Source organism: Dromiciops gliroides, chromosome 5 (genome assembly GCF_019393635.1).
Source record: "Dromiciops gliroides isolate mDroGli1 chromosome 5, mDroGli1.pri, whole genome shotgun sequence".
NCBI classification, from domain to species: Eukaryota; Metazoa; Chordata; class Mammalia; order Microbiotheria; family Microbiotheriidae; genus Dromiciops; species Dromiciops gliroides.
In genome coordinates this window covers 216,539,137-216,565,277 of record NC_057865.1, presented here as the reverse complement: position 1 = coordinate 216,565,277, position 26,141 = coordinate 216,539,137, and the positions used below count along the sequence as shown (strand labels likewise).

The 26,141-nt window shown below is 46.0% G+C and overlaps 1 protein-coding gene across 2 annotated transcripts in view; it reads right to left on the bottom strand.

The window, feature by feature from the left end:
• Positions 1-25,497, bottom strand: part of ASIC1 (acid sensing ion channel subunit 1) — a 34,720-nt gene extending 9,223 nt beyond the window's left edge. Inside the window, exons 1-3 of one of the 2 annotated variants that reach the window (XM_043967839.1) lie at positions 24,850-25,497; positions 23,583-23,961; positions 22,191-22,386 (exon numbers count right to left, since the gene is read on the bottom strand). In XM_043967839.1, the coding sequence (XP_043823774.1) occupies positions 22,191-22,386; positions 23,583-23,944 (558 nt within the window). In that variant the 5' untranslated portion in view covers positions 23,945-23,961; positions 24,850-25,497. Of the gene's footprint in view, positions 1-2,283; positions 4,006-22,190; positions 22,387-23,582; positions 23,962-24,849 lie in introns of those variants that run through there. The other variant, XM_043967838.1, reaches the window with a different exon arrangement.
• Positions 25,498-26,141: the final 644 nt, after the last annotated feature.

Genomic DNA, 26,141 nt, shown 5'->3' with positions numbered 1-26,141 from the left:
CTCTTTTTCCCTTATTTTGTGGATAAAGTCCAGATAGTATATCCATAGCATCCAAGACTCCTAAATTCTCCCCTCTTAACCGAAAATGAATGCTCACTGACTTCCCAGCCAGACCCAAAGGAAACATGGTAGAACCTGAAGTCTCTTTGAGTGGAGTCAGACCACTCTGTCAGGAAGATTATTAGGTATTGCTAAGGCATGGTGATATCTTAGAGGATTTGGAGTCAGAAGACCTGAGTTCAACTCTTGGTTCTGTCATTTATTTGTGTGACCTTGGACATGACATTTCCTCCTCCTAGGCCCCAGTTTCTTCATCTATAGCATGGGGGGCAGGGAGAGGGCAAGGAAGTCAAAGACAGAAATGAAGGTCCTATATGTACCAAAACATTCGTGTAAGTACTATTTGTGGTAGCAAGGAACTAGAAATAAAGGGGATGCCCATCAATTGGGAAATAACTGAAAAAAAACCTATGGTACATGTATATGATATAATATTCCTGTGTTGTAAGAAATGACAAATATGAAAAAGCCAGAGAAATGTGGAGATTTGTATGGATTTGTATAGTACAAAATGAGCAGAACAACTGCAGTCATGTTAAGATCACTAAAAAGAAGTTGAACTCTGAGTAATGGAAAAACCAGTGAAGTTCCCAGAGAAGAGATAATGAAATATACCTCCTCCCTTACAGCAGAGAGGTGGGGCACTACTAGGGCAGAATATCATATACAGCCTCATGTCATATCATATGTAGTCTGTATATGTTTTTGCTTAATTTTTTTATGACAAGGGAGCATTCATTCTGAAGAGAAAAATGAGAAATAAATCTGATATGAGGACAAAAGGTATCAATAAAGCATATTTTTTAAAATAAAAATTCAGGATTAGATGATTTCTAAAAATGTTTCCATTTTTATGATTCTGGTAAAAGTGTCTTATTTACTAATTCATTCATTCAACATTTGAATAACTAATGTGTCCTACAGGAGATTTCAAGGACCTAGAAGATTCAGTATCTGTCACTAGTTGGGGAAATAAAGGAGTTAAGTGGAGGTCAGGAATGATGAAGACTGGAGATCTGGCCTGACAATCTTGAGATCTGAAGGCACTGTTTAGGGCCTAAACTTTAGGCTGTCCTGCTATGAGATACTGCTGCCACCTGGTGGTTCCAGATGAGAAGTGCCTGCTTATCCCTGGGCACTTACATAGCCTTTCTCCCCAATCCTCTCTTCCCTCCTCTTGATGTTTCTCTCTCTCTAGGATCTTTCATGAATTTTTAGTGGCTTGGGAGCACAATGGCTACATTTCTCCCAGGTCTCTGTTTTTTCTGATGTGACATAGTCTGTCCATCCCCCACTAGTCCTGCCAAGGTTTTGAAACTAGACTTGAGAGAAAAGAAGCAGAAATGTCGAGAAGCCAAATAATTAGTGTCTTGGAGAGAGAACAAGTGGCATGGTGACTTCTGACCATAGAAGTTATGTAGACTCTGGAACTCTGGGGCAATATTGGGGCTGGGAGTCCTCCTGGGAGTGAGACTTCAGTAATCTGAATGATTCCCAGGATCTAGTACTAACCACCTTTTCCCCAAGGATTCAGAAATAGCTGCAGATGGAGGGAAGCCAAGCATGGGAAGATCATATCCCATTACTGCTCACATATACTTTTGACCTTGTGAGATGCAAGAATGCAGGCGCACGCGCATGCGTGTGCACACACACACACACACATACACACACACAACCTGGGGGGGAACAGAAGATCGAAGTTTGAGGAAGCCCTGGGGCAGAAAGGGGAGAGCTTATCTCTGTATAGGCCATGAGAGTGTCCTGGAAGTCATTGTCTCTGGTCCTGATGCCATGGAGGGAGGGCTGTGACTACTTGTCTACCCAGTGCCTCTCCCCACCTCTACCTTGTAATGGACTCTGGCAGAAGTTCCTGACTCCTCTTCTTTCCTGTCCTCCAGATTCCTGGGTATTGACCAAACCTCTGATCTCAATCTCAGATTCCCTCTTCTTTTCTTTTTTATATCCCTTCTCAGATCCCCACTTCCAACCCCTGTTCCAAAGCCCCTGAATGAGGGTGAAGCTTGCAAAGACCTTTTTTTTACAGGAACCAAGCCCTTTCTTGGGGGAAGGGCATTGTAGAGGGGAGTTTTGTTGGACACAGCCCAAATGCCACCTGGAGTAGAAGCCGTTGGGAAGACGCTGATGCCCCCGGAGCTAATGGGCAGGCGGGCCCCATGCTCTCTGGATCATTGGGGATGAAGGGGGTTGACCCTGACTCACCACAGAGAAGTCGTGGGGGCCACAGGGGCCCCCGCGATAGGAACAGTAGAGCAGCATGTCCTCCAGCCGGTGGCAGGAGCGATTATAGAAACGGTGCAAGTTGAAGGGCTCCCCAGAGAAGGCATCAGGACCTGGCGGAGCCAGGGGCACACCAGGGTCTTCCCCATCCTCCAACCCGAGCAGGGGGGCCAGGTAGAGCAGGTCAGGATAGCTGAGTTGGGACAGCCGCACAGCATTGGTGTTGCAAAAGGTAACAGCCGGAAAGGCCAGCTCAGAAGTGGATACCTCATCTAGCAGGGTCACATGTGGGTAGCTTCGGTAATAGGTCACCCGATCCCCCACCTGGTACAAAAAAGTGCCCAGGGCCAGGGCAAAGGCCACAGCCCATAATGCCTGGCGTGGCCCTAAGCCTCCTGACACAAAAACATGGCTGGCACCATGGAGGGTACAGCTATTGGCAAAGGCCACCAAGTCCGTAGCTAAGCCTTCTTCTTCCTTTGCCTCTTTTTCTTCCTCTTCCTCCTCTTCTGACTCAGATTCAGACTCCCCTTGCTGCTGTTGTCTGGGGCCCCAGCTGTCCCTTACAGCCCCCGGGTCCTCACCCGAGGAGAAGGACAGAGAGCAGAAAATCTGGATGGGCATCTTTGGGAGATCAAGGGAGGGAGACGATGGGATGATGTCCCTGGGACTGAAAGGATGGAAGGAGGAAAGGGGAGGAGCAAGAAGAGAAGGCGGTGAGGTGCCCAGGCCTGGGCTAGCAGGCAATGCCAGCCAGCCGAGCCCCAGAGCAGTCCAGCGGTCTGTGCCTGAGCCTTTAGTATGGAGTGTAGCGAGAGAAGAGGGAGGGAACACGGGGCGGAGCTGGGAAAGAGGCAGAGCCGTTCAGTCATCTATGCTGCTGAATAATTGATGGCCTATAAGAAGGGGGAGGTGGTGCTGAGTGGAAAAGGAAAGCCCCTCTCCTGATCTACCAGTTTCAGCTAAGGGATGAGGAATGGGATATGAGAAAGCCACTTACAACTCCAATCCTCCCACACAGATGAGGAATCCTGTAGGATTCCAATCACTTAAACTAGTGGCATCAATACTCCTTGTTTCTACCTCCCCCAAGAAATACAGAAGGTAGGGCCTGGTCCAGTAATCACCTGTATCTTTGCTCTCACTACAATAACAGACTCAGCAAATCACTCCTCCCCTCCCCCAGGGTTCTGATTTAAATCACTCTCCAACCCCACACCAGTCATTTCCTGGATCCTCATCCTGATCTAGTCCATCCTCTGAGCCTATAGGCCCCAGTTCCTTTTAAGTCACAGCACTTAACTAACCTCTTCCTATAGCTAGGAAGCTAAGCTATCTCTCTTCCTCTAAGTCCCCTCCTATTTCTCTTATCCCTCTAGTTGCCTCTACTGGACTCTTACTCCTCTCCTCACCCATCCCACAACAAATCCAATTGACGCCTTCCCCCCACCCCCTTTCTCTCTGCGGCTTTTAGGGCAGCCCAAAGATCCATTAGCAGAAGTCTTTCAGTGACCACAGACTCATTTGTAGCTATTTCCCGGAAAGGGGAGGGGGGGTACAACCCCCTCAATCACCTAAGAAGCTTCCTGGCCGCTCCTGCACCTCTCTTTGCCAGCACCATCTTCTACCCTCTCAATACGTCCTGCCCCCTCCCCCCACATACTCCTACTGCCTTTCAGGCATCAGTTCTAGAAATCTTATCCTAACCCATGGGGCCAAGGTCAGGCTGGGAGATCTGAGAGCCAAGGCCGAGTTCTACTCAGGGTTCCTGTTTACTGGCTTTCTATCCCACCCTTTAGCCCCTTCCTCGTTCCTTTGGTCTTTAGCCCTTCATCCTCTGAGGCCCCTTCCATGGGGCTCTTCAGTCCTATCAGCCCTCCACCCCCTCTCTTCTAGCCCTCCAGACTGGGGGGTCCCTCAGTCGGGCTCTGGTTACTTCAGGCCAGTGTGGAGGAACCTGAGGTGCCAAACCCAGTCTCCATTGCTGGGACAGTGATTGGGGGGGGGCAGGAAATAGAGAGAGAAGGAAAGAGAAGTAGGGTTAACTCTTGTTCTGCTGTGTCAAAGTGAAAAGTGGCAGATGCCAGAAGAATCCCCAGTTCTGTTTTGCCAAACGAGTAATCCTACTGTTTATACCACAGCTCCAATCCAGGCTCTTCCCTTCCCTCTGCTCCTCCCTCATTCCTTTGTAACCCTTTATTTCTTCCAGCTGCATTCCGAGTTTTGTCAACATGTTGAAGGGAAGATGGGAAAGTTGGGGGGGATAGGAACCAAACTCCTAGGGATTTTCTGTGCTAGATGGTAGCTGGGATTCAGGATGCCTGGGTTCTATCACAAACAACGTAAGCCTTAGTTTTCTGAGAAGGGTGGGCAGAATAGAAGAGAAAACAAAAATATTAAAACAGAGATGAAGCAATAAATGCAGAGATGTGGAGAAAGACATCGAAATGCAAAGAGAAACAGAAATTGACACATGGAGACAGAGCTAGAGACAGAAATATGGAGAGTCACACACACCCCAAAACACAAAGAGCTAGAGAAGTACAAACAAAAAGAGACAGAAAGAAGTTCCTGGGGGGAGAGAGAAAGAGAGAGACACCATTCAGATATTCTATAAACTATCACCACTGAGGGATTTGGTTTGATCTTCCCAGACATATTAATTGCACAACAATTAATGAACAGTACAGAGATTTTCAGAGTGTTATGTTTTCTCAACTAAACTATAAGCTCCCTGAGGGCAACCATAGACTCTTTTGCCTTTTGTCTCTCCCCAACTCTCCCATTCTAGTGCTCTGCATATCAAAAGTCCAATACTGATCTAGATGGGGGGGGGGGGAGTGCTTATGCCCTCTGTGGTCACTAGAGGGCACTGTGCCCCCCAGTCACTCCTACCTGCTGGGTTTACAGAATGGGGTTTGGAGAATTTGGCACTGGAATTTTATTGTTATGAATCAGGGCTCAGTGAATATACATGGAGGGGAGGGGAAGCTAGATTCTTGTACACACCCCCCGCCTCAGAAATACCACTGTCTTGGGCATGTAGGCACTCTCGGCCTTTCTGTCCACTTTTACATATTAACCTTTTCCTACCAACCAGAAACATATAGTCTTCTTCCTGCATCCCCCCAACATCTGTGTGCAGAGACCCACAGCCTTTTCTCCCTCTTTTCTCTTGCTGCCCTTTATGTTCTGTAATAGATTCTTTCCTTCCAGACACACCCCCATCTCCTGCTAGTGGTGGCTCTGACCTTCTGTGGCCCGACAGCTCTGAACTTTTCAGGGCTCAACAGCCATTCTCATCTTCCCCCAGCTTCTCAGGGATACAGGCTCCTAAGGCTGAACCGTGGGGTGGGATGGATGGGCAACTGATGAAGGAAGAGCTGCACACATTCACTTGAATACATGTCCACAGACTCATGTCCAGAGCACACACAAAATGACATGCCGATATTGCATGCAGAGAGAGGCACTTGTGAATAGACACACTGAACTTCAATAATGCTCCTTATCACTGACTCCTTGCAATCCCCTTTCCAGGTCTGGGAGTCTTGCCACCCTGTGTGACTCTCCACCCAGAGCTTATCTCTCTAGAGTTGTGTGCCTTTCAATGTCTCTGCTGCTTTCCATTTTTCTGTTTTTGAGTCATCAAATACAGGCAGCTCTGGGGCCAGGATACATGTCCATTGATATACATCAGTCTATATACATACACTTGCTTTCTCACAGTTACATACAAAGAGGAGCTCTCCACCTCCTCAACCCTGCCCCCCCCCAGTTATAATAGTACAGCCCATGTCTGAAACGTCTAAAGTACAGTAATTCTTTTTACAGGAATGGCTTCTTTACAATAGAATTAGCATTAGAAGGGACCTTAAGGGTCCTTTTAGTTTAACATTCTGTCCTACAGACCATTTTCCCTTATAAAATTCCTGAAAAGGGGTCTTCCAGCCCTTACTTAATGACTTCTACTGATGAAGAATTCACAACCTTAATTCTATTTGCATATACCTAAGTTATCAGATACCTATATTAGGAAATTCTTCCTTACATTAAGCTAAAATCTGCCTCTCTGTAACTTGCACCATCATACATACTACCTCCACAATTACACACACAATCATGCATTGTCATATACATTCTCTTAGTAACATATAAGTGTATGGTTATTTTAAAATGTATACCGGGGCAGCTAGATGGCGCAGTGGATAAAGCACTGGCCCTGGATTCAGGAGGACCTGAGTTTAAATCCGGCCTCAGACACTTGACACTTACTAGCTGTGTGACCCTGGGCAAGTCACTTAACCCTCATTGCCCCACCAAAAATAAATAATTTTTTTTTAAAGGGAGAGGAAATCTCCTTCAAATATCTATAAAAAAATATACATTGTTACACACATAGGAGTGTGCATACACATATTTCCACTACTACTACAACACACACACACAATTTTGTATGTGGTACTGAGGAAAGAATCCTGCTTTTGGAGACAGAAAGTATAACTGAAAGATTATTTATGTATATAATTGTAAGTGGAGATATGTTGTAATGGATGGACATGATAGAGAGATAGATTTCAGCCCAAAAAACCTCAGTTCAAATTTTGGTTCTGCCTATGTAAGTTTTATAAACCTATGCAACACCAGGCGAGTCATTTAACCTCTCTGGGCCTGTTTCCCCATCCGGAAAATGAGGGGGTTGGTTGGATGACATGGCCTTTGAGTTCTCCTCCAGTTATAGATTCCATGATCCTTCTTTATGCATAGAGGCATATCTATACATACACACATATTCCCAGTGACACACAGAGACATATTCAAATGTTCACATACTTTCTCCCAGTTATATACATCCTCACAAGCTTCCCTTGTCATGTATGCAGCTGTTCATGCATGGCACAGTCTCTCCTCAGACCGGGCACATTTGTATTGCTCACACACACACATCCTGGTGATTATCAGGAAGTCGTGCAAAGCCCTGTGCCGGCCAGACTGTGCTATAGATGGTAGCAACATCACTCCTAACTTGGCAAGGTTGCTTCTGAATCTGATACCCTGGCAGTCAAAACATATTAAAGGCACACGGATAGGTGCACGGTTACTCATTAAGTACCACATTTATGTGGCTACAAAGCTCCCTTCTCCTCCCAGGAAGGAGACACCAATGGTTTGGAAAACATTTACATTTAAAGGCCTTGATGGTTCTGAAGGAAGTGAGTCATACTCCTTAACCCATTCCCTAGAGAGTAGCCTTAAACAAAGAAAAGGAAATCTGAGGAGTAGCATGTGGGATGGTGTCACTATAATGAGCCCTGTTTACACCCTGGTGGTTTTTCAAGGGGATTCTTCTTTGAGGCTTTAATGCTTAAAAGTCATGGCAACTTTGGGCATGTTCTGGAATGATAAAGATGGAGTTTAGTTTGGTACATATCTTCAGCACTTGGTGGTGGCTGGTTTTCTGTTGATGAGCCTCCTAGAACTCAGTAGGCTGGTCTTCTAACGATGGTCGGCCAGGCCTGTACTCAAAGCCTTTCCAGCTTGGGAGCCTCTGCCAGGCCTTTTGTTCTGTGGGCATTGTTTTGAAGGGCCCAGGGTCACCTCCCTGCCATGATAAGGCGATGAAAGACTTATTGGAGGAGTCTCTGATGTGGGAAAAAGAGCCAAGTAGTGGGTAGAAGGGCCTAAATCTTGGGAATGGAAGACGGGCATAAAACATGAATGTAAATACTGCATTTATATCATATCTTTCTTTACACAGAGGCCCAGAGAGGCCCCCTGCATACACTGATGGGGGTTCCTTGCTGGCTTCTCTCCCTTCTGCAGTGGCTCCAGCAGCAGAGGGAGGTGCTAAACCTTGGCAATGAATATCACAAGAGGACTCCAACTAGGAAGTAGATGGGATCAGAGCAAGAAATACTGGAGAACAGAGTAGGGAGATGAGACATGAAAAGCAAGAGGGGGAGAGGTTAGCAGCAAAGAATAGAACCCAGGAATTCTAACACCCAGCTTCATCCCCTACTCATCCCTGAATTCAGTGTGTGTTAAAACTACTTGCCCAGAGGGCAGCTAGGTGGCACAGTGGATAAAGCACTGGCCCTGGATTCAGGAGTTCCTGAGTTCAAATCTGGCCTCAGACACTTGACACTTACTAGCTTACTAGCAAGTCACTTAACCCCCATTGCCCCACCAAAAAAACAAAAACAAAAACAAAAAAAACTACCTGCCCAACCTTATCAATTGCTTAGGTCACTACCCCCCCTCCCCCAGAGTCCTGGACTGAAGGAACTGGAAAATCCCCAGAAAGAGGAGAGAGGCACCTCAAATGTGTCTCCATTCTCAGAGAGGAAAGGGATAGATGAGGGAGGAGTATAAACAGCCGTTAAAGGGGAGTGGGCTTCTGAGAATTCTGTACTATAGAGGTCTACTGAAGAGATGGGGTAGCAGGTTTCATGGAGCCAAAGCAGAGGTAACTGAAATAAAGCCCCTTGACATCACTAGATGTTTGAGTCCCTTATTCCCATGATGCAGATGCCACTCTGGCTATTTCACCTTGATCTCTACACTTGGGCCTAGGCCCATCCTGGGGATTTGGGTTCTTTCACTCATCCTTGGCACTTAGCTCTCTTCCCCCCATTTCTAGCCCCAATGCTTAGCATACAATTCCTCTCTCCCTGCATCACTGACATTTGAAAATGTTTTTGGGAGAATCATTTCGGGAGCCTTAGTGGCAATCCCTACCCACATGTAGAAAATCCCCAGGCACTCCATTAGGCTCTGTCCCTCTTTGCCCCTCTAAGCCCTTAGCCCATTTCTGTAGTCTTGACCATATAAGCCACATCTTTGAAGAGATGATAACCCTGGGCCCCAGGCTAGAACAGCAAAAGACGTCCAAGACCCAAAGCTGCATCTCCCTGAGCCTTTGGTTTGCTGGCTCCTGCCCCCAGAGGCACTTAGTTACTTATATCAATTCCCTATTACTTTAGCCAACAGTCTGGCGATCAATTAGCTTGGAGCAGCCACTTAGCAGACTGCAGCCTGGGAAGTAGGGAGCTGGATAAAGAAGGGGAAAACAGCCTGGCCTCAGGATCTCCTAGCTTCCCACTAGAGCTGCTCCTCCTGCCCCAAACCTTCCCTCCTCCTGCATCAGTGAGGGACAGCTCAGGAGCCCCGGGGGCAGATGGCTCATCCTTTCCAGACCGTGAAGTTCAGGCACTCTGGGCAGTCTCTGTGGGAAGCTGGGCTGTGAGGTCCACTCTTGATATCAATCTGCAGGCACACACAACTGTGGCCGCATGCATTCTTGCTCCTCATCTGCAGCCTGGGCTCTGGTTAGGGACGGTTGGCCCACTTCTCTGTCCTGCAGCTGTTTGGAATTCAGTTTCTTCTCCTTTCTCTCTCTCCCTCAACCCACCCCAGTTCTACCGGAGGGCAACAGATGCCTGCCATGGGCCCCATGGGTCAGGCATTCACCACCACAGGCCAGGCCCTGAGACAAGCCCGGCTTGAACTCTTCAAGCTGGGAAAGGGTAGGACAAGATGCTCCGGAAGAGAGTGGTGGATGTGGGTGTGTGTAGGGAAGGGGAATTAATAAAAGATGGTGGAGGTTGGGCCTCATGGTGGTGGTTGCCCCATAGGTCACAGTACCACATTAAACCCTGGCTAACCCGAGCTACTCTATCCCACCTCATTCTTCACTGGCCCGAATGCTTTATCTTTTTAAAAAATTTACCCCTTTTTCTTTCTGCCCCAGCTCTTCCCCCTCACAATTACTTCTCTGTCTTTCTGCTAGTCCCTGTCTGGCCCAAGGTCCCTATAAGGGTCACTATCCCCTTCCTGCCATGCCCATGGTGAAAGGTTTGGAACCCAGCTTCAGTAGATGAGGGGTGGAGGCTGGGGGGAAGGGAAGGGCATCTGTACAAACTGGGCACTTATTTATGATTCCCCCCCTCCCCATTCCAGTGTTGTTCAGCATTCCATCCACATCAGGCTCTCCCACTGCCAGGGACAAATAAGGTGCAGCTGGGCGCCGAGGCCCTGGCTGCAGCTGCTCCCGCTCTCCCTGCCACACCCCCTCCCCCCAGCATCAGCGTGCAGCTGCTTCTCCCTCACTCCATGCCCCTTCTTTGCCCAAGGTCCCAGCCCCTTGGCCAGAGTAAGGGGAGCCTGAGAGGCAGGGAGCGCAGACCTTGTTGCCCTGGCAACCGATCACCCACTCTATAAGGAAGGGAGGTCAGGAGAATTAGGAGACTTGGAGTTAGGCTTTCGAGTTCACCTTTGGGAAAACTGGGAATGGAAAGTTAAGAATGAAATCAGTGAGATTTCTGGGCATTGGCAGGGAGGAGTGTCTCATTGGATCCTTTCCTTTACCCTACTCCCGACCTTGCCTGCCCCTTGGGATCTCCCGGCCCATGATTTTTCTCTAGATCTGCTGAGGCTTTTTGAAATCATCCACTCTCCCAAGATGGCTCTGCCTCTGCCAGGGATGATCACAGACAAAGAGGGAGCACCCAAGTGTCCTGGGGCTCATGAATCATCTCTTCAAAAGCAGGGGAGCAGGGGCTTATTTACATATGGGATCTGTAGCCTCCATCCTCTGGAAGCAAAGAACTCTAGGAAGCTGGGAGTATTCATTCCTGGTTGGGAGCTTTGAGAGGTGTCAAAAGTGGACAGAGCACTGGGCCTGGAGTCAGGAAGGCCTGAGTTTAAATAAAGCCTCAGACATTTCCTCACTGTGTGACCCTGGACAAATCACTTCGCTGCTGTTTGCCTCAGTTTTCTAATCTGTAAAATGGGAGGGGGGTAATAATATTACCAAGCTCTCGGGGTTGTTGTGAGAACCAAGTGAGAATAATTATAAAGTACTTAGCACAATGACAGGCACATAGTAAACGCTATACAAATGTGACTATTGCTGTGGTGGTGGTGGTGGCGCTGCTGATAGCCTTTATTTTATTTTTTTGCTGGGCAATGTGATTTGCCTAGGGTCACACAGCTAGTAAGTGTCAAGTGTCTGAGGCTGGATTTGAACTCAGGTCCTCCTGAATCCAGGGCCTGTGCTTTATCCACTGTGCCACCTAGCTGCCCCGATGATAGCCTTTAGAGGCAGCTAGGTGGTATGCTGAATAGAGTGCTAGACATGGAATCAGGAAAACCTGAGTTCAAATCTGTCCTCAGACACTTATTAGTTGTGAAACCCCAGGGAAGGTCACTTAACTTTTGTCTCCCTCAGTTTCAGAAATGGGGACAATAATAGCACCCATTCCGAAGGGTTATTGTGAGGATAAAATGAGATAATATTGGTAAAATACTTAGGGCACACAGAAGGCACTTAATAAATGTTTGTTTCCTTCTTTCCCTTAACATCTTCCTCTAAGAGAAGCAGTACCCTGAAAGAAGTATCCCCTCTAAGATCTGACCTTAGAAATTGATATGTCCTACCAAGGGGATAGGCCTGATTTTCTCACACACAAAATCCTCCCCAAGACACTTTGTACTCAATGGGGATAGAGAAAGAAGGGTGGGATCAAGGAGAAAATAGGTGTGTGGACAGCTAGGTGACACAGTGGATAGAGCACTAGGCTTGGAGTTAGGAAGACTTCCTGAGTTCAAATTTGGCCTCAGAAACTTACTAGCTGTGTAACCCTGAGTAAGTCACTTCACCCTGCCTGCCTCAGTTTCCTCATCTGTAAAATGAGTTGGAGAAGGAAATGGTAAAACCACTTTGCCACAAAAACCCCAAAAGGGGTCATGAAGAGTTGGACCTAACTGAAAAATGACTGAACAACTGAAAATAATCCTATGCACCACTAAAGTCAGAGGGAGCCCAGAAAGTGAGGAAGAGCCGTGTGTGTGTGTGTGTGTGTGTGTGTGTGTGTGTGTGTGTGTGTATGTGTGTGTGTAAAAGCTAGGGAATTAGAGGACATTTGTAGCCCACTACATTGGGCTAGCCTGTTTCAGAGTCCCAAGGCACCAGTTGCTAGAAGGGAGTTTCTGGCTGTGTACTTAGTGTTTCATGCATCTGGGACAATCCAAAAGAAGGGAAGAGAGGTTGCTGGGAGGTCTAAGTCAGATTAGTATACAGGCTGCAGTTTCAATTCAATGTTAGGAGTCGAGCAAACCTTAACTTTCCGTGAGACCTCTAAACTAGGAAGTGCTGTTGTATGCGCCATTTCATCCCTGGTGGCCTTCTTTGGGTCCACACCTTGAATCTATTCACCCCACTAATGTCCCTGGAGTCTGAAGCAGCATCTTGTTGCAAAGAGAGAAGCTCTGAGCTCCCTCAAACATTTATATCTTGTTTCTACTGCTTAGAATTTTCTTCAAACATATGAACTCATTACACTGGAGCATTCCCACTACCATGAACCAATTATTTCTTAGCATCACCACTGAGAAACCCCATTTGGACCAACTGAAACTCAGTGTTACTTCTTATATGTTTTTGTACCTCATCTTTTTGCTTTAATAATTGTCCAGATAATACCAACCCATCATTCCTTCAAATCCTCTCTAACCTTCGGTTGTAGCCATCCAAGGGTGACCCTCTCTTTGCCCCAAATACCCAGTGGCTTAATCCTGAGAACACAGTCAGGGAGAAGAGCCTCGATGATGCTCGTGCCCTTTGGGTGGTGGAAAGGAAACTGGACCTGGGGTCAAAAGACCTATATTCAAGATCTAGCAACACACGTACTAACTGTATACCTCACGCAAATCACTCACTCACTTCCTCCGAGTTTATCTTCTCATTTGCAAAAATGGAGGTGATAACAGTTACCCTGCCTGCCTCATAGGATTGTTGTAAGAACAAAGGAGGTCATGTATGTAAAGTGCTTTATAAATTTATATAAGTGCTACGTTGATTTCATTTTTTGGTTCAGATCTGCCATTTCATCTGTGTGGGTGGGCTCCCTTCACAAAAGAAGATTGGCAACCCAGCTAAAGTTTCCTGGGGCACTGAGAAATTAAGAGACTAGCCCTGCGGGGGTGACACAGCCATGTATGTCAGAAACAGGAGTTGAGTCCAGGTGATGCCGAGGCTAACTCCCAGAACACTAAACCATTCTGCCTCTCAAATGCAAGTTATTGTTTTTAAGGTTGGGATAAGGGACATCCAAGAAAGAGACAAGGAAGTTGAGTATGGGACAAATTGCAGGATTCTCATAAATATGGTTAGGGAAGGAGCATACATCTTTGCTACATCTCACTGGAAAGAGTTTTGAAGGATTGGCTCTGTACAGCATCACTGGGGTTGGGACTAGAAACAAGACGGAGAAAGATACTCCCAATCTGCTAACTCCTTATAGGTAAAAAAATGCCATTTCCACTGTATGTTTTCATATTTACAGAAATTCGGGGCAGCTAGGTGGCACAGTGGATGGAGCACCAGCCCTGGAGTCAGGAGGTCAAATCCAGTCTCATACACTTGACACTAGCTGTGTGACCCTGAGCAAGTCACTTAACCCCAATTGCCTCACAAAAAACAAAACCAAAAAAACATATTTACAGAAGTTCTCTGGACATGGCAAGTCTTGGGGGGAAGATCAGAGCTTGAAAGTGTTGATGGTAAGGCAGAAGAGCCAGGGAAAAGGGAGGAGAGGATCAAAGAAGTTTTGAGTCAACAAGGGTGTCCCAGGGGGCAGCTAGGTGGAGCAGTGGATAAAGCACCGGCCCTGGATTCAGGAGTACCTGAGTTCAAATCCGGCCTCAGACACTTGACACTTACTGGCTGTGTGACCCTGGGCAAGTCACTTAACCCCCATTGCCCCGCAAAAACAACAACAACAACAAAAAAAAAAAACAAGGGTGTCCCAGGGAAGACTTAATTTTAGAAAAAATACCCCCAACTGGCAGTGGAGTCATTGATTTCAGCATCAACATTAAGGTCCAGTGAAGAGGATGCTAGGCTGGGAGTCAGATGATCCAGATTCTAATCCTGGATTTTGCCATTAGTTGGGCAATTTGGAGTCATTTTCAAGTCTTCCTCCTTGGTGACACTTTGGCTCAATAGATAGAGTACTGGGCTCAGAGTCCAGGAAGACCTGAGTTTTAATCCTGTCTCAGACACTTATAGTTGTGGAATCTTTGGTAAGTCATTTTTTTTTTTAAGTGAGGCAATTGGGGTTAAGTGACTTGCCCAGGGTCACACAGCTAGTAAGTGTTAAGTGTCTGAGGCCGGATTTGAACTCAGGTCCTCCTGACTCCAGGGCCGGTGCTTTATCCACTGTGCCACCTAGCTGCCCCTTTGGTATGTCATTTTAACCTTTCTCAGTCTCAATTTTCTCATCTGTAAAATGGGGGTAATAATTGTTGTGGAGACAAAGTGAGATTGAGGTGGGGGACAGGATCATGAATAGCAGAATGATAATAAGGAAGAGCTGTGTTGTCCTGATTGTTTTGCTAACATTCCCAGTTATGTGGCAGAAAAGGGGCCCTCTAGCTGAATTATGCAAACCTCTGGGGGGGATAAGGATGTGGTTAAAGCCTCCAGAGCATCTTGATATCTGCTCCAGGATATGACTGAGCCCCAGGATAAAGCATTACATTCCAAGACAAAATATTCCACTGAGGTGTCACAAGAGGGGGGCCCCAGGAAGTAAGAAAGACCTTTTGCATGATTCTTTTTGTTTACTCTGTCCTATAAAATGCCAGTTTCTTCTCTTGGGGAGGTTGGGACTTAGGAGCACTCCTCCAGGTCAGTTGCTCTATTGCAATAAACCAAATACTACTTTTATCTAAAATCTTGGTATGTGAGTTTAATTCTTTAACTGAGGACATCCAAGAAGCAGTTCATCTGTGACAAGATTATATATGCGAAGCACTTTTCCTTTAAGTACTATATAAATGTTTTCCCTCCCCCCAAATTCAGTCAGTTGCCAAATCTTATCAGTTATCAACAGCTCTTGCATCCACTTCCTTTCTTGTCATTGCCATGGCCACCATCCTAGTTCAGGCCCTCATGATCTCTCCCCTAGACTATTGCAATAACTTCCTAATTGATCTGTCTGATTTCAGTCTTTCCTCTCTTCAATCTATGCTCTTTCCGAGACCACATAATTTGGACCATGTAACTCCCCTGCTCAAGAATCCTGAGTGTCTCCCTATTTCTTCTGGGATAAAATACAAACACTCTACCTTGGTATTGAAAGACTTTCACAATCTGTTTCTATCTTCCCAGACTAATTTCACATTGCTCCCCTTTACACACACTCTACATTCCAGCCAAAAGAACTGTTTGATTTTCTGTGAACTCAGCATTCTATCTCCCACCCCATACTTTTGCACATTTTCTGTGCCTCTCCACTACTGCCTCTTGGAATGGCAAGTCTCCTTCTGGGTTCGACTTGTGTACTGTTTGCTATGGGGAGCCTTTCTTTGATTCCCCCTACTAGTTAGTTAGTATTAGTTAGTACTCTTCCCTCCTCCAATTCTTATCTGTGTACAGGCAGAATGTAAGCTGCTTGAAGGCAGAGGCTGTGTTTAATTTTTGTTTTTCTATCCCCAGTGACCATCATATTAACATGTCCCCAGCAGGGGCTCAACCCAAATGCTCGTTAAATGGAATTGAGTTGCATGTCTTTGTGTTTCAGTTTCTGCATTTGCATCAGAAATAATATTATTTATCCCACCTACCTCATAGAGTTGTCGCAAAGAGTCAGTGACATGATAGATGGGAAGGTGCATTGTAGTAGTAAGTAGTAGTAGTAATGATGATGGTGGTGGTGGTGGTGGTGGTGATGATGATATATACCCCAAATCAAATACAGGACTGGGATTCCCAACCATTCAGCTAGAGACATTGGCCTTGAGGCAGAAATGTCTCCAGGACAGCAGTACAGTGTCACGAACAGGGTGATGAAATTGAAGTCAGGAGAATTTGGTTCATATCTTGGTTCTGAAACTTAGTGGCTGTGTATCTTTGGGTAAATCATGTCACCTCTCTGAAGCAGAGCTCCTTATCTCTAAAATGGGGATAGAAATCCAATTGATTGACTTGATTGACTCAACCTTGATTGACTATTGGCCCTGGTTAATAAGGAACAGTACCTGGAAGAAAGCACTGAGTATCTTAAAATAGGAGTTGCTATTACTTAGGACAAGTCACTTTCCCCCTCTAGGCCGCAGATTACAAAGTATGAAGGGGTTAAACTAGTGGACTTCTAAGGTCTTTTTCAGCTTAGAACCTGAAATCCTAGTAAGGAACCTCTCTCCCTTTAATACCTGATTAGACAGTTAGGTGGTGCAGTGGCTAGAGCAATGGGCTTAGAGTCAGGAAGACTTGAGTTCAACTCTTCTCTCAAGACACTTTCTGGTTGTATGACCAATGTCAAGTCATTTCACCTCTGTCTACCTCAGTTTCCCCATATGCAAAATGGGCATAATAATATACCTATGTCCCAGAGTTGTTGTGAAAATCAGATGGGATAATAATTGTGAACCACTTAGCACAGTGCCTGGCACAAAGTGTGAATTCAGAGCTACTCCACTTTGAGAATTATTCCATTTTGTTTACAAAAGCAATTAATTGCTAAACTTTTACTTTCTAAGTTGCAGTCTATTTCAACTTAGGTGACTCAGTTACTAATTTAACTAAACGATTAAATTCTGTTGAATCATTTCAAACTAGCAATATGCTTGGAAACTGAAACCTGAGTTAAAATCTTGTCTCAGAAACTTACTAGCTGTGTGACCCTGAGCAAGTCACTTCATCTCTATTTGCCTCAGTTTCCTTGTCTGTAACATGGTATAAAAATAGCACCTACCTCCCAGTGTTATTGTGAGAACCAAATAACAGTAATTGTTAAGTGCTTATTAGCACAGTGCCTGGCACATGGTAAATACAACATAAGTGTTGGTTATTATTATTTACTCTATATTGGGGTTTTGGTTTTTTTTGGTTTTTTGGTTTTTTAGTGAGGCAATTGGGGTTAAGTGACTTGCCCAGGGTCACACAGCTAGTAAGTGTTAAGTGTCTGAGGCTGGATTTGAACTCAGGTACTCCTGACTCCAGGGCCGGTGCTCTATCCACTGCACCACCTAGCTGCCCCTTATATTGGTTTTTAAATACAGTTGGTATAGAATGCCAAATTTATGGAGGGAGTGATTTCTATATGAGAGAATTCAGAAATGCATTCAACTGAATTGATGTTATTTGACTGGAGAAAAAAAAAGTTTTGTGTAATATTTTTTAAATCCATAATATTGTTTATGCTAGTATTGGGCTTCTAATTTTTCTTGTATTGTATTTTTAGGGATACCATTGTATAAGACCTGCTATTACTTTGAGAAAAATTATACCTGATGAGTAATACAATTGTAACATTAGAAATGGGACAGCTAAGTGGCACAGTGGATAGAGCACCAGGTCCAGAGTAAGGAGGAGTTATTTTCCTGAGTTCAAATCTGGCCTCAGACACTTCCTAGTTGTGTGATCCTGAGTAAAACACTTAACCTTATTTGCCTCAGTTTTCTCATCTGTAAAATGAGCTGGAAAAGGAAATGGCAAATCACTCCAATATCTCTGCCAAGAAAATTCCAAATGGGTTCATGAAGAGTAGGACATGCCTGAAATGACTAAACAACAAAAAGCATTAGAAAAGTTAACTTCTCTCTTCGTCTAGATGCTGTTAGATTATGAATAGAGCAAGTAAAGAATGTGGTTAGAAAGTTTAAGACTGTTAAGTATTTAATTTAGTATATTTTTCTTTTAAATGGATAATAATAACTTCCAGTTTGGAAAAATAATACTAGGTTGCCCTTATCTGTGAGGTTCCTTGAAACTTTCTATTTGGGAAGGGTCATAAGATCTTATCATCCCTGTAAGAGAAGCTGCAAAAATAATGAAGTGGTTTGATGAGGAACTAAGAGCACCCCAACCCAAAGTGGGAGAACTTGCAAGTTTGCTTATGGTAAAGAGTGAGTTTTATCTGAAAGATTGTTTTGCCATCACTTATGAATATTATGAAATTATACCTGGATCAAATAGGTGGCATAGTGGAGCACTGGCTTGGAGTCAGGAAGACTTATCTTTCTGAGTTCAGATCTGGTCTCAGACACTTCGTAGCTGCCTGGCCAAGTCACTTAACTCTGTTTGCCTCAGTTCCTCATCTATAAAATGAGCTGGAAAAGGAAATGGCAAACCACTCCAATATCTTTGCCAAGAAAACCCCAAATGGGGTCACAAAGAGTTGGACACAACTAAAACAACCTAAAAACCTGTTAATAAATAGTATGCATTGGAAGTTACATCTTTGAGCCAATTTAGTAACAATGGTTCTTAGATTCAAAGATTTTATTTTGCCTTAAGGGTCAATAGGCAATATGAATTTGTGGTCAACACCATATCCTAAGCAACTAGGTGAATGAGTTCTTGGGCTTGCCATTTCCTTGCAAATACTTAAAGTATCTTACTCTTTCAGGATGATGTGAAGATTTTTTTTTTTGGCCAGGCAATGAGGGTTAAGTGACTTGCCCAGGGTCACATAGCTAGTAAGTGTCAAATGTCTGAGGCTGGATTTGAACTCAGGTCCTCCTGAATCCAGGGCCAGTGCTTTATCCACTGCATCACATAGCTGCCCCTGATGTGAAGATTTTATACATACATACTATATACATTTATATGTGTGCATATGTCTGTACATATAACATAGATACATAGATATAGATATATGCACCTTGTCAACAACCACATTTGGAGATAGATAGGTAGATAGATTATCCTTAAAAGAAGAAAATAAAATAAAGATGTAAATTTTTTAAATTTTTAATGAAGTAGTAAACTTTGAGAAAACAACAAAATTAGACTATTTTCTCTAAGAACTAAGATACACATATGATTGGCTTCCAAATGTTTCAAATGAAGTATAAGGGCTTTGAGTATGGTTTAATAATAATTCCTCAAAATTGGATTAAGGATTTCATATGTAAAATTGCATTAGTAATTGGTTTTTTTTTTTTTGGTTTTTTTTTTTTTTTAGTGAGGCAATTGGGGTTAAGTGACTTGCCCAGGGTCACACAGCTAGTGTTAAGTGTCTGAGGCCGGATTTGAACTCAGGTACTCCCGACTCCAGGGCCAGTGCTCTAACCACTATGCCACCTAGCTGCCCCTGCATTAGTAATTGTAAAAAAAATTAAATCATGTTTTTTCCCCATTTTGAAGTTGCTCTCAGATAATATTATGAGACAAAAGGACTCATTTTCTGAGTCAGGCCTTCATGGATCATTTTTAAGATTCTTCCTTCAGTCTGTTGATGGAATTGTCCATATCTGGTACAGGGTTCAGGTAAAGATAGTTAAAGCAAGTGGTTTGTAAAAACTGAAATTCTCTGAACTTTCAAGTGAACTATGGGTTTATAATTTGATGTTCTATAGTACTGTTGTTAATAGGATTAGCTCCATAAGGTTTGGACTTGTTTTCACTACTTGAACTAGTTACTAGAAAACCAAATTTAGGAGGTTAAACTAAATTGTATTGAGTATTGTTACCAGAAGATTTTTAGCAGTATTATATAGGGAATCTCTGCAAGTAACCTGGAACCAGTGAAGTGGATCTTCTAGGAGGAGCCTCCTCCAGAGCTACCATGAGAATGAGGCCTACTCCAGAATTTCCAAAGGAAGATGGTTTCCAGGGACCAGTGACTACATGGGACAGTTGGGACTGAAAATGTAGCTAAGTGATTAGGAACAAAGAGACTTGGTGTTATTTAATATTAATGATCATTATTGTATTATTTTGGCCTTAACATTTCATGATATTTATGTTTGCCTACAAAAGGGGTATGCCCAAATTATTTTTATTTGCTGTTTGGGAATTAGGGCCATTCCTCCTGCAACTTTTGGTGAACTGAAAGCCTCTCTTCTGTTTATATTAACCTCACCTTATCAAAACTCAACTTATGGAAATAAGTCATTTGACATTCCTCAGGTAGAAAATAAAGAGAAGTTTGAGCTTTCTAAAGTAATTTAGTTGTTTGTCAGCTACCTAGCTAACTGGTGATATGTAAATCTCTCCTCTCGATCGATCCATTGTGAACTCTCTAAATTAGTAGTTTAATCTGTAATCTGATTTAGTTTACTATATAAAATCAGTTTCATGAGGTTTGTCTTTTCAAGGGATGTATGAGATTATGACTGTAAGTTTGTTCAATTCTATAGCAAGCTTTTTTTTTTAAGTGAGGCAATTGGGGTTAAGTGACTTGCCCAGGGTCATACAGCTAGTAAGTGTTAAGTGTCTGAGGCTGGATTTGAACTCAGGTACTCCTGACTCCAGGGCCGGTGCTCTATCCACTGCACCACCTAGCTGCCCCTATAGCAAGCTTAAAAAAAAATTTTTTTTTTTGGTAGGGCAATGAGGGTTAAGTGACTTGCCCAGGGTCACACAGCTAGTAAGTGTCAAGTGTCTGAGGTCAGATTTGAACTCAGGTCCTCCTGAATCATGGGCTGGTGCTTTATCCATTGCATCACCTAGCTGCCCCCATTTTGTTCATTTCTAATGACATTGAAGGAAACATGGGATTATGATTTTTTTTGTCATATCCATGGACACAGTACACTTGTTTCCTAGTGTAAATTTAAGTCTCTTGAATTGCAGCCCCCTGAGACTCAAAAAGTTCCTTGTGTTCTCCTCCGGATGGAGGACTGACACTGATATTGGATTACTGACTATTCTGTGAGCATCAAATCCTTGGAAACTCTAACCTCCAAGGGCACCCCTGAGCATCTCACATAAGCCAGCCCATTTATAAGAATCTGATCTGCCGCCTCTAGTTTAGTCAGGATGTTGTACTTGTACGGCACAAAAGGGGGGAATTATGGATCCAGAGCTACTCCATTTTGTTCATACATATACATCTGTACTCTCCCATTTGTGCCTGTAATGGAAATGACCCAAAACATAATGTGCCAGGTACCCTATTGTACAATAGGAGTAGCTCCCTACATCCTGTTACATAGAAACTCCTAACCATGCAAGTGGGTAAAAGGGTTATGACACCATATTAGCCTTAAAACCTAGCAACGAGAACCTGGACCGATCAACGTTCACTCCATGCTGACTCTTCTCTAGCCCTGTAGAAGACACTGCTTCCTCCCTGAAAGGTGTAACTCTACCTGAGCCAGAAAGCCAGCCTCACTGGCAAACTCAATATGCCTTGCTGTGGTTTACAAATTTCTGGTCCAGTTTGCCTGGGTTTTCCCATCACTCCACGTTAAGTGCTATATAAGTGTTAGTTATCATTATCATTATCGTTATCGTCATCATTATTATTGATTCAAGCCTAACAGAAAAAGTCGGCAACACCATAACATCCACCTGGACTATAGTTCTAGAGGCCTTCCCCATGCTCTTTAACCTCTTAGCCCTCACTTCCACCCCTGGTTCTATAGCAAGGAGATAACCCAGTTGGATGATGAGAGAGGTTCCCTGTCTGACTATTGTTCTTTTGCTCCCCTGTTTTCTCTACTCCCTGGGAGAGAGAGAACCACCCTGGTACCACTGTGGTATGGGTGAGCCCCTACTCTGACATTTCTGTGCCACAGCAATGGGAGGGAGGGATTGGACTGGGACCTAGTCAGGGTTGGGCAGGGCCATGGCAGTATGAGGGGGGTGGAGAGGGGTGCGTGGGACTGGCAGCTCCTAGAGTCAAGAAATGTAAAAGCTGAAGGGGCTAGGGACACCCCACTCATCCTGAGATACCAACCTCTAAGTGCTGAGCAACACTGCCCTCCCACTCCAAATGCTGAGCAAACACTGTGCTCCCAAAGCAGCTAAGGAACACCCCTCCCCAGTCTAAGCAAATCATTTCCACGATTAATCCTGAGTCTGGCCCTTCCCACAACTAGTCACCCACCTGACTGACTCCCACACACTCCCAAGCAAACACCACTTCCCTCACCACTTTGAAGTCATCAGCACTGCAGACTTCACCCCGAAAGTGGCAAGACAGCAACATGTCATGGATGTCATGTCCAGCTCGGTCATAGAACTCCAGCATGTTGAAGGGTTTGGGCTTAAAGTTTCGGAAGTTGGCCTTGTCCTGCAGCATTTCCAACTGTTTTTCATCTGCCATCTGTGTGTCTGGGATCTCATACCTGGGCCAGAGAGAGGGGTTGCAACTGAGTCTAGGAATCACTCCAGGTTTGTCCCTCTTTTTCCTTCCCATGACTGGAAAAAAGCTCCAGACTATGGAGACAGAAGCCTGGGAAGCAACAGGTAAAAGGGGTGGGGTGGGATATGATCCTGGTAGCTGGGGCAGAAGACATACTGGGGTAAGGGTCCCATTCGGATCCCAGGTTTTATGGTTGCTCTGGGATGAAATGTGGAGCTAGACCTTCTAGGGCCATAGGCTTGGAGTGGGAAGGGACATCCAGTCACCTAATCCACCCCCTCATTTTACAGATGAGGGCCAGATAAGTTAGGAGACTTGCCCAATGGTCACACAGGTTGTAAGTGGCAGAGCTTGGAAGCGTGGCAAGTCCTACTAAATCTAAATACAGCACTGTTTCTACCGGCACCATCACGATCACCCAGAATGCTCCCTGACCACTCGGAAACACAACAGAAAGTGATATTCTCAGGTTCAGTCAATTGCTCAGCAACTGTGCCCAGGGTGGCACCTGTGTCTATTAGGTGAGTTGAGAGCTCTCAAAGAGGAGCATAAAGAGAGTCTCCCTAGAGGGCAAGGCACACAACTTCAGGGGACAGTGCCAAGAGGGAAGAAAGCAGAAGGGTCAAAGAGGAGGGACATCACCTATGTGATTCACTTCTATTCTTTGCCCCAGTGGATGAAGGGTTATGGACACACTGGTCCCCAGCCTTATCCAGTGCTTCATTATTCCTAGATTCCATAGTCACAGGGGAAGGAACCGGGCTCTATCAAAAGGAATGGAGCCAGAGGCACAGAGAGCAGCAACTGTCATTGTGGGGGGCAGGCAAGAAGGGGGTCACATGGTGGTGCAGAGTCAGGGGTAGCCTGAGTTGGGAGCAGAGATAAAGCAACACCAAAGGGAATTTAGCATTTGGAGGGATCAACTCAATGAGTCAAGGTGTCAAGTGTAAACACCACTAAGTGGTGTTATCCAAACTGAATTAGGAGGATAGAGCGAAGTGGTGATGAGGGTACTCAGATATTGCCTGAGCTAAAGTTACAAATCCTGAGGTGAGGGTAATTCCTAAGGGCCAGGGCCTGGAGACAAGGAATGTCTGGAATGGGGTAGACAAGTGCATCCATAGGTGCCTCTGGAGGAAGACGGGGGACCAGGCTGGGGAGGGATTAGAGGGTGCCCACCTGTTGTTGAGTAGGGCCAGCAGCTCCCCAGCATGGTACAGGTCATTCTTGGAGACTCGGCTGAAGCGAAATTCATTAAGGTTGCACAGGGTGATGGCAGGAAAAGTGAGGTGTGAGGCTGCCACTTCATCCAGTTTGGTGACATGGTGGTAGTGGAAGTAAAACTGTACACGCTCCGTACACACACACAGCAGCACAGCCAAGGAACCCAGGAAGCACAGGGCCCACAGCGCCCGTTTTAGGGACAGTCGCTCGTAGGAGAAGATATGGGCCAGGCCATGTAAGGTGGAACTGCTGGCAAAGGCCTGAATGCTGACGGGCTGGACACCACCCACCTCTTCTTCATCTGCCTTCAGCTCCATCCTGCCCAGGGAATGTCCTGGGGAGTGGAGAAAAGGGTTTATCTTCCTGTATGGAGGATGGGGGTGGGGAGGAGATGAAGAACGTGGATGGGAAGAGGAGAGGGCTCCTACTACCCTTGGAAACTCCCTCCAGAATGAACTGACCCTAGTGCAGAGAGAGATTCTCAGACCCCTTCACCCAAGGCTTGGAGCTTCTTTTCCCGGAATGAGGGTTCCTCCAAATGGGGGGTAGCCTGAGACAGAGTCTCTCCTGATGTGATCAGCTTAGGACAAGGGATCTCTCTACAAATGTGCTGACCCCAGGACAGGAGATCCCCAAGATGAAGCAATATGGGGCAGGAGAGCTGGCTCGGATATATTACCAGGGCAGAGGAGTTCTTCCCTGTCACTCAGGGACAGGCCCCCAACTCCCTCCCCGCCCCCCTTCCTAGGCAAAAGCTTCCCCCATCCCCCATGTGCTGACCCTAGTGCTGGGGGCTCCTTTTTAATATGGATGTCACAAGGGCCAATACTCTCCCCGTGGACTAATTCAGGGTCAGGGCATCCTACAGGCTAAGGGGAAGGGGGGCTGTTTTCTTACCTGCAAGTCCCTGTACCTTTCTGTGGGGTGTGTGTGTGTGTGTGTGTGTGTGTGTGTGTGTGTGTGTAAGAGAGAGATTGGAGGGCAGCCCGGGTGGAAGGATTGGGGGGGGGGCGGTTCCCTCTGACAGTGGGCTTTCCCTGCCCCCAAACCCCCACTCCACAGATTCTCGCCGCAGCGAGGTCTTCTGCCTGCCCCACACCCCCCCACGCTATCTCCTCAGCCACCGCACCACCCTATGAGCCCAGGAGGAGAGGGAGGGAGAGCCCCTGCTTCTGGGGGATAAGGCTACCCAGGGCGTGCGACACGCGCGTTGGGGACCAACCTGGGGTAGTTCCGGGAGCCCAGCGGTCGGCGGCGGGTCCTGGATGGCTGGGGCCAGACGCCTGCTCAGCGCCGAACCACCGAGGGGCTCATGGCTGAGAGCGGGAGAGCCCCCGGCCGATGCGCCGCGCCTCGCAGAGCCCTGCAGGGAGCGGCCCGCCCGGCCCGGCTCAGCCCGCCCGCCCGCTCAGCTCGGTTCAGCTCTGTCCGGCTTGGCTCGGCGCGCTGTGCTTTCAGCCTAGGGATCTGCAGGGATCCATCGTCCGGCCAGGGAGGCTGGGAGGCGGGGAGGCGGGGAGGCAGGGAGGCAAGAAGGCGGGCGGTCGGGTGGGGGGCGCGTGCGCGTGCGTGCTTGAGTGTGTGTGAGTGTGTCTCTGTGCGGTGTGCTTGTGTGCGCGGGGGACCCTAGATCTGGGAAAGCGGGGATAACAGAACTCAGTCTGACTCTGCCATCCCCCCTCCCTTCTCCTATCCCTCTTTCACAGATGTCTCTATTTCTCTGATGCCTCTCTCTTTCTGAGGTCAGATGGCTAAGTGCTAGCGAGGGCTGGAGCGCAGAGGTTGTGCATCAAGGGGTCTGGGAGTGAGCTTATGTGTGTGAGTGTCGGCACCCCAGCGTCCGCTTCCCAGAGCTGTCTCGGATCGATGGTCCTGCTCCTTGCTGCTGCTTCCTCTGGTGGCTGCAGTTGTACATACACACGCATACACAGTTACAGACACACTCAGAGACACACACACACACACAAGCACACAGTCACATTGAACAAAGACAAAAATACACAGACACACACTAACATAAACAAGTGCATGTGCATTTACAATGCACATGCAAGCACACAAATGCAATAGGAAATACATATGTGCATATTTGTATACATGAACACAGGCATTAACAGAAACTTAGCACACAAACACAATTTAATGCACACGTTCCCGTTTGTATCTCTGCACACCTGAAGGTCCTCATCCAGACACTATACGTTCAAATGGACTCATAGGTACATTCATTCACCCATTTCTACACATTTAAACACAGACACAGGACATGCACAAATATACATGCCCTCAACTCCTCTGACCCTATTTCATAGTCCTAACCCTGCTTTAAGAGATTAGCCCTGTTCTAGCTGAAGCAAAATAGGGGAGAAGGGGACAGGTCCCTGGGTGTCAGATTTTGAAAAGGCTGGAGGAAAAAGAGAAGAGAGGAAATGATTGAAGTTGACGGAACTTGGGCACAAGGATGGGAGGGAAGGGAGGAAAGAGAGAAAAGGAGGAAAATAAGTTTAGAGGAGG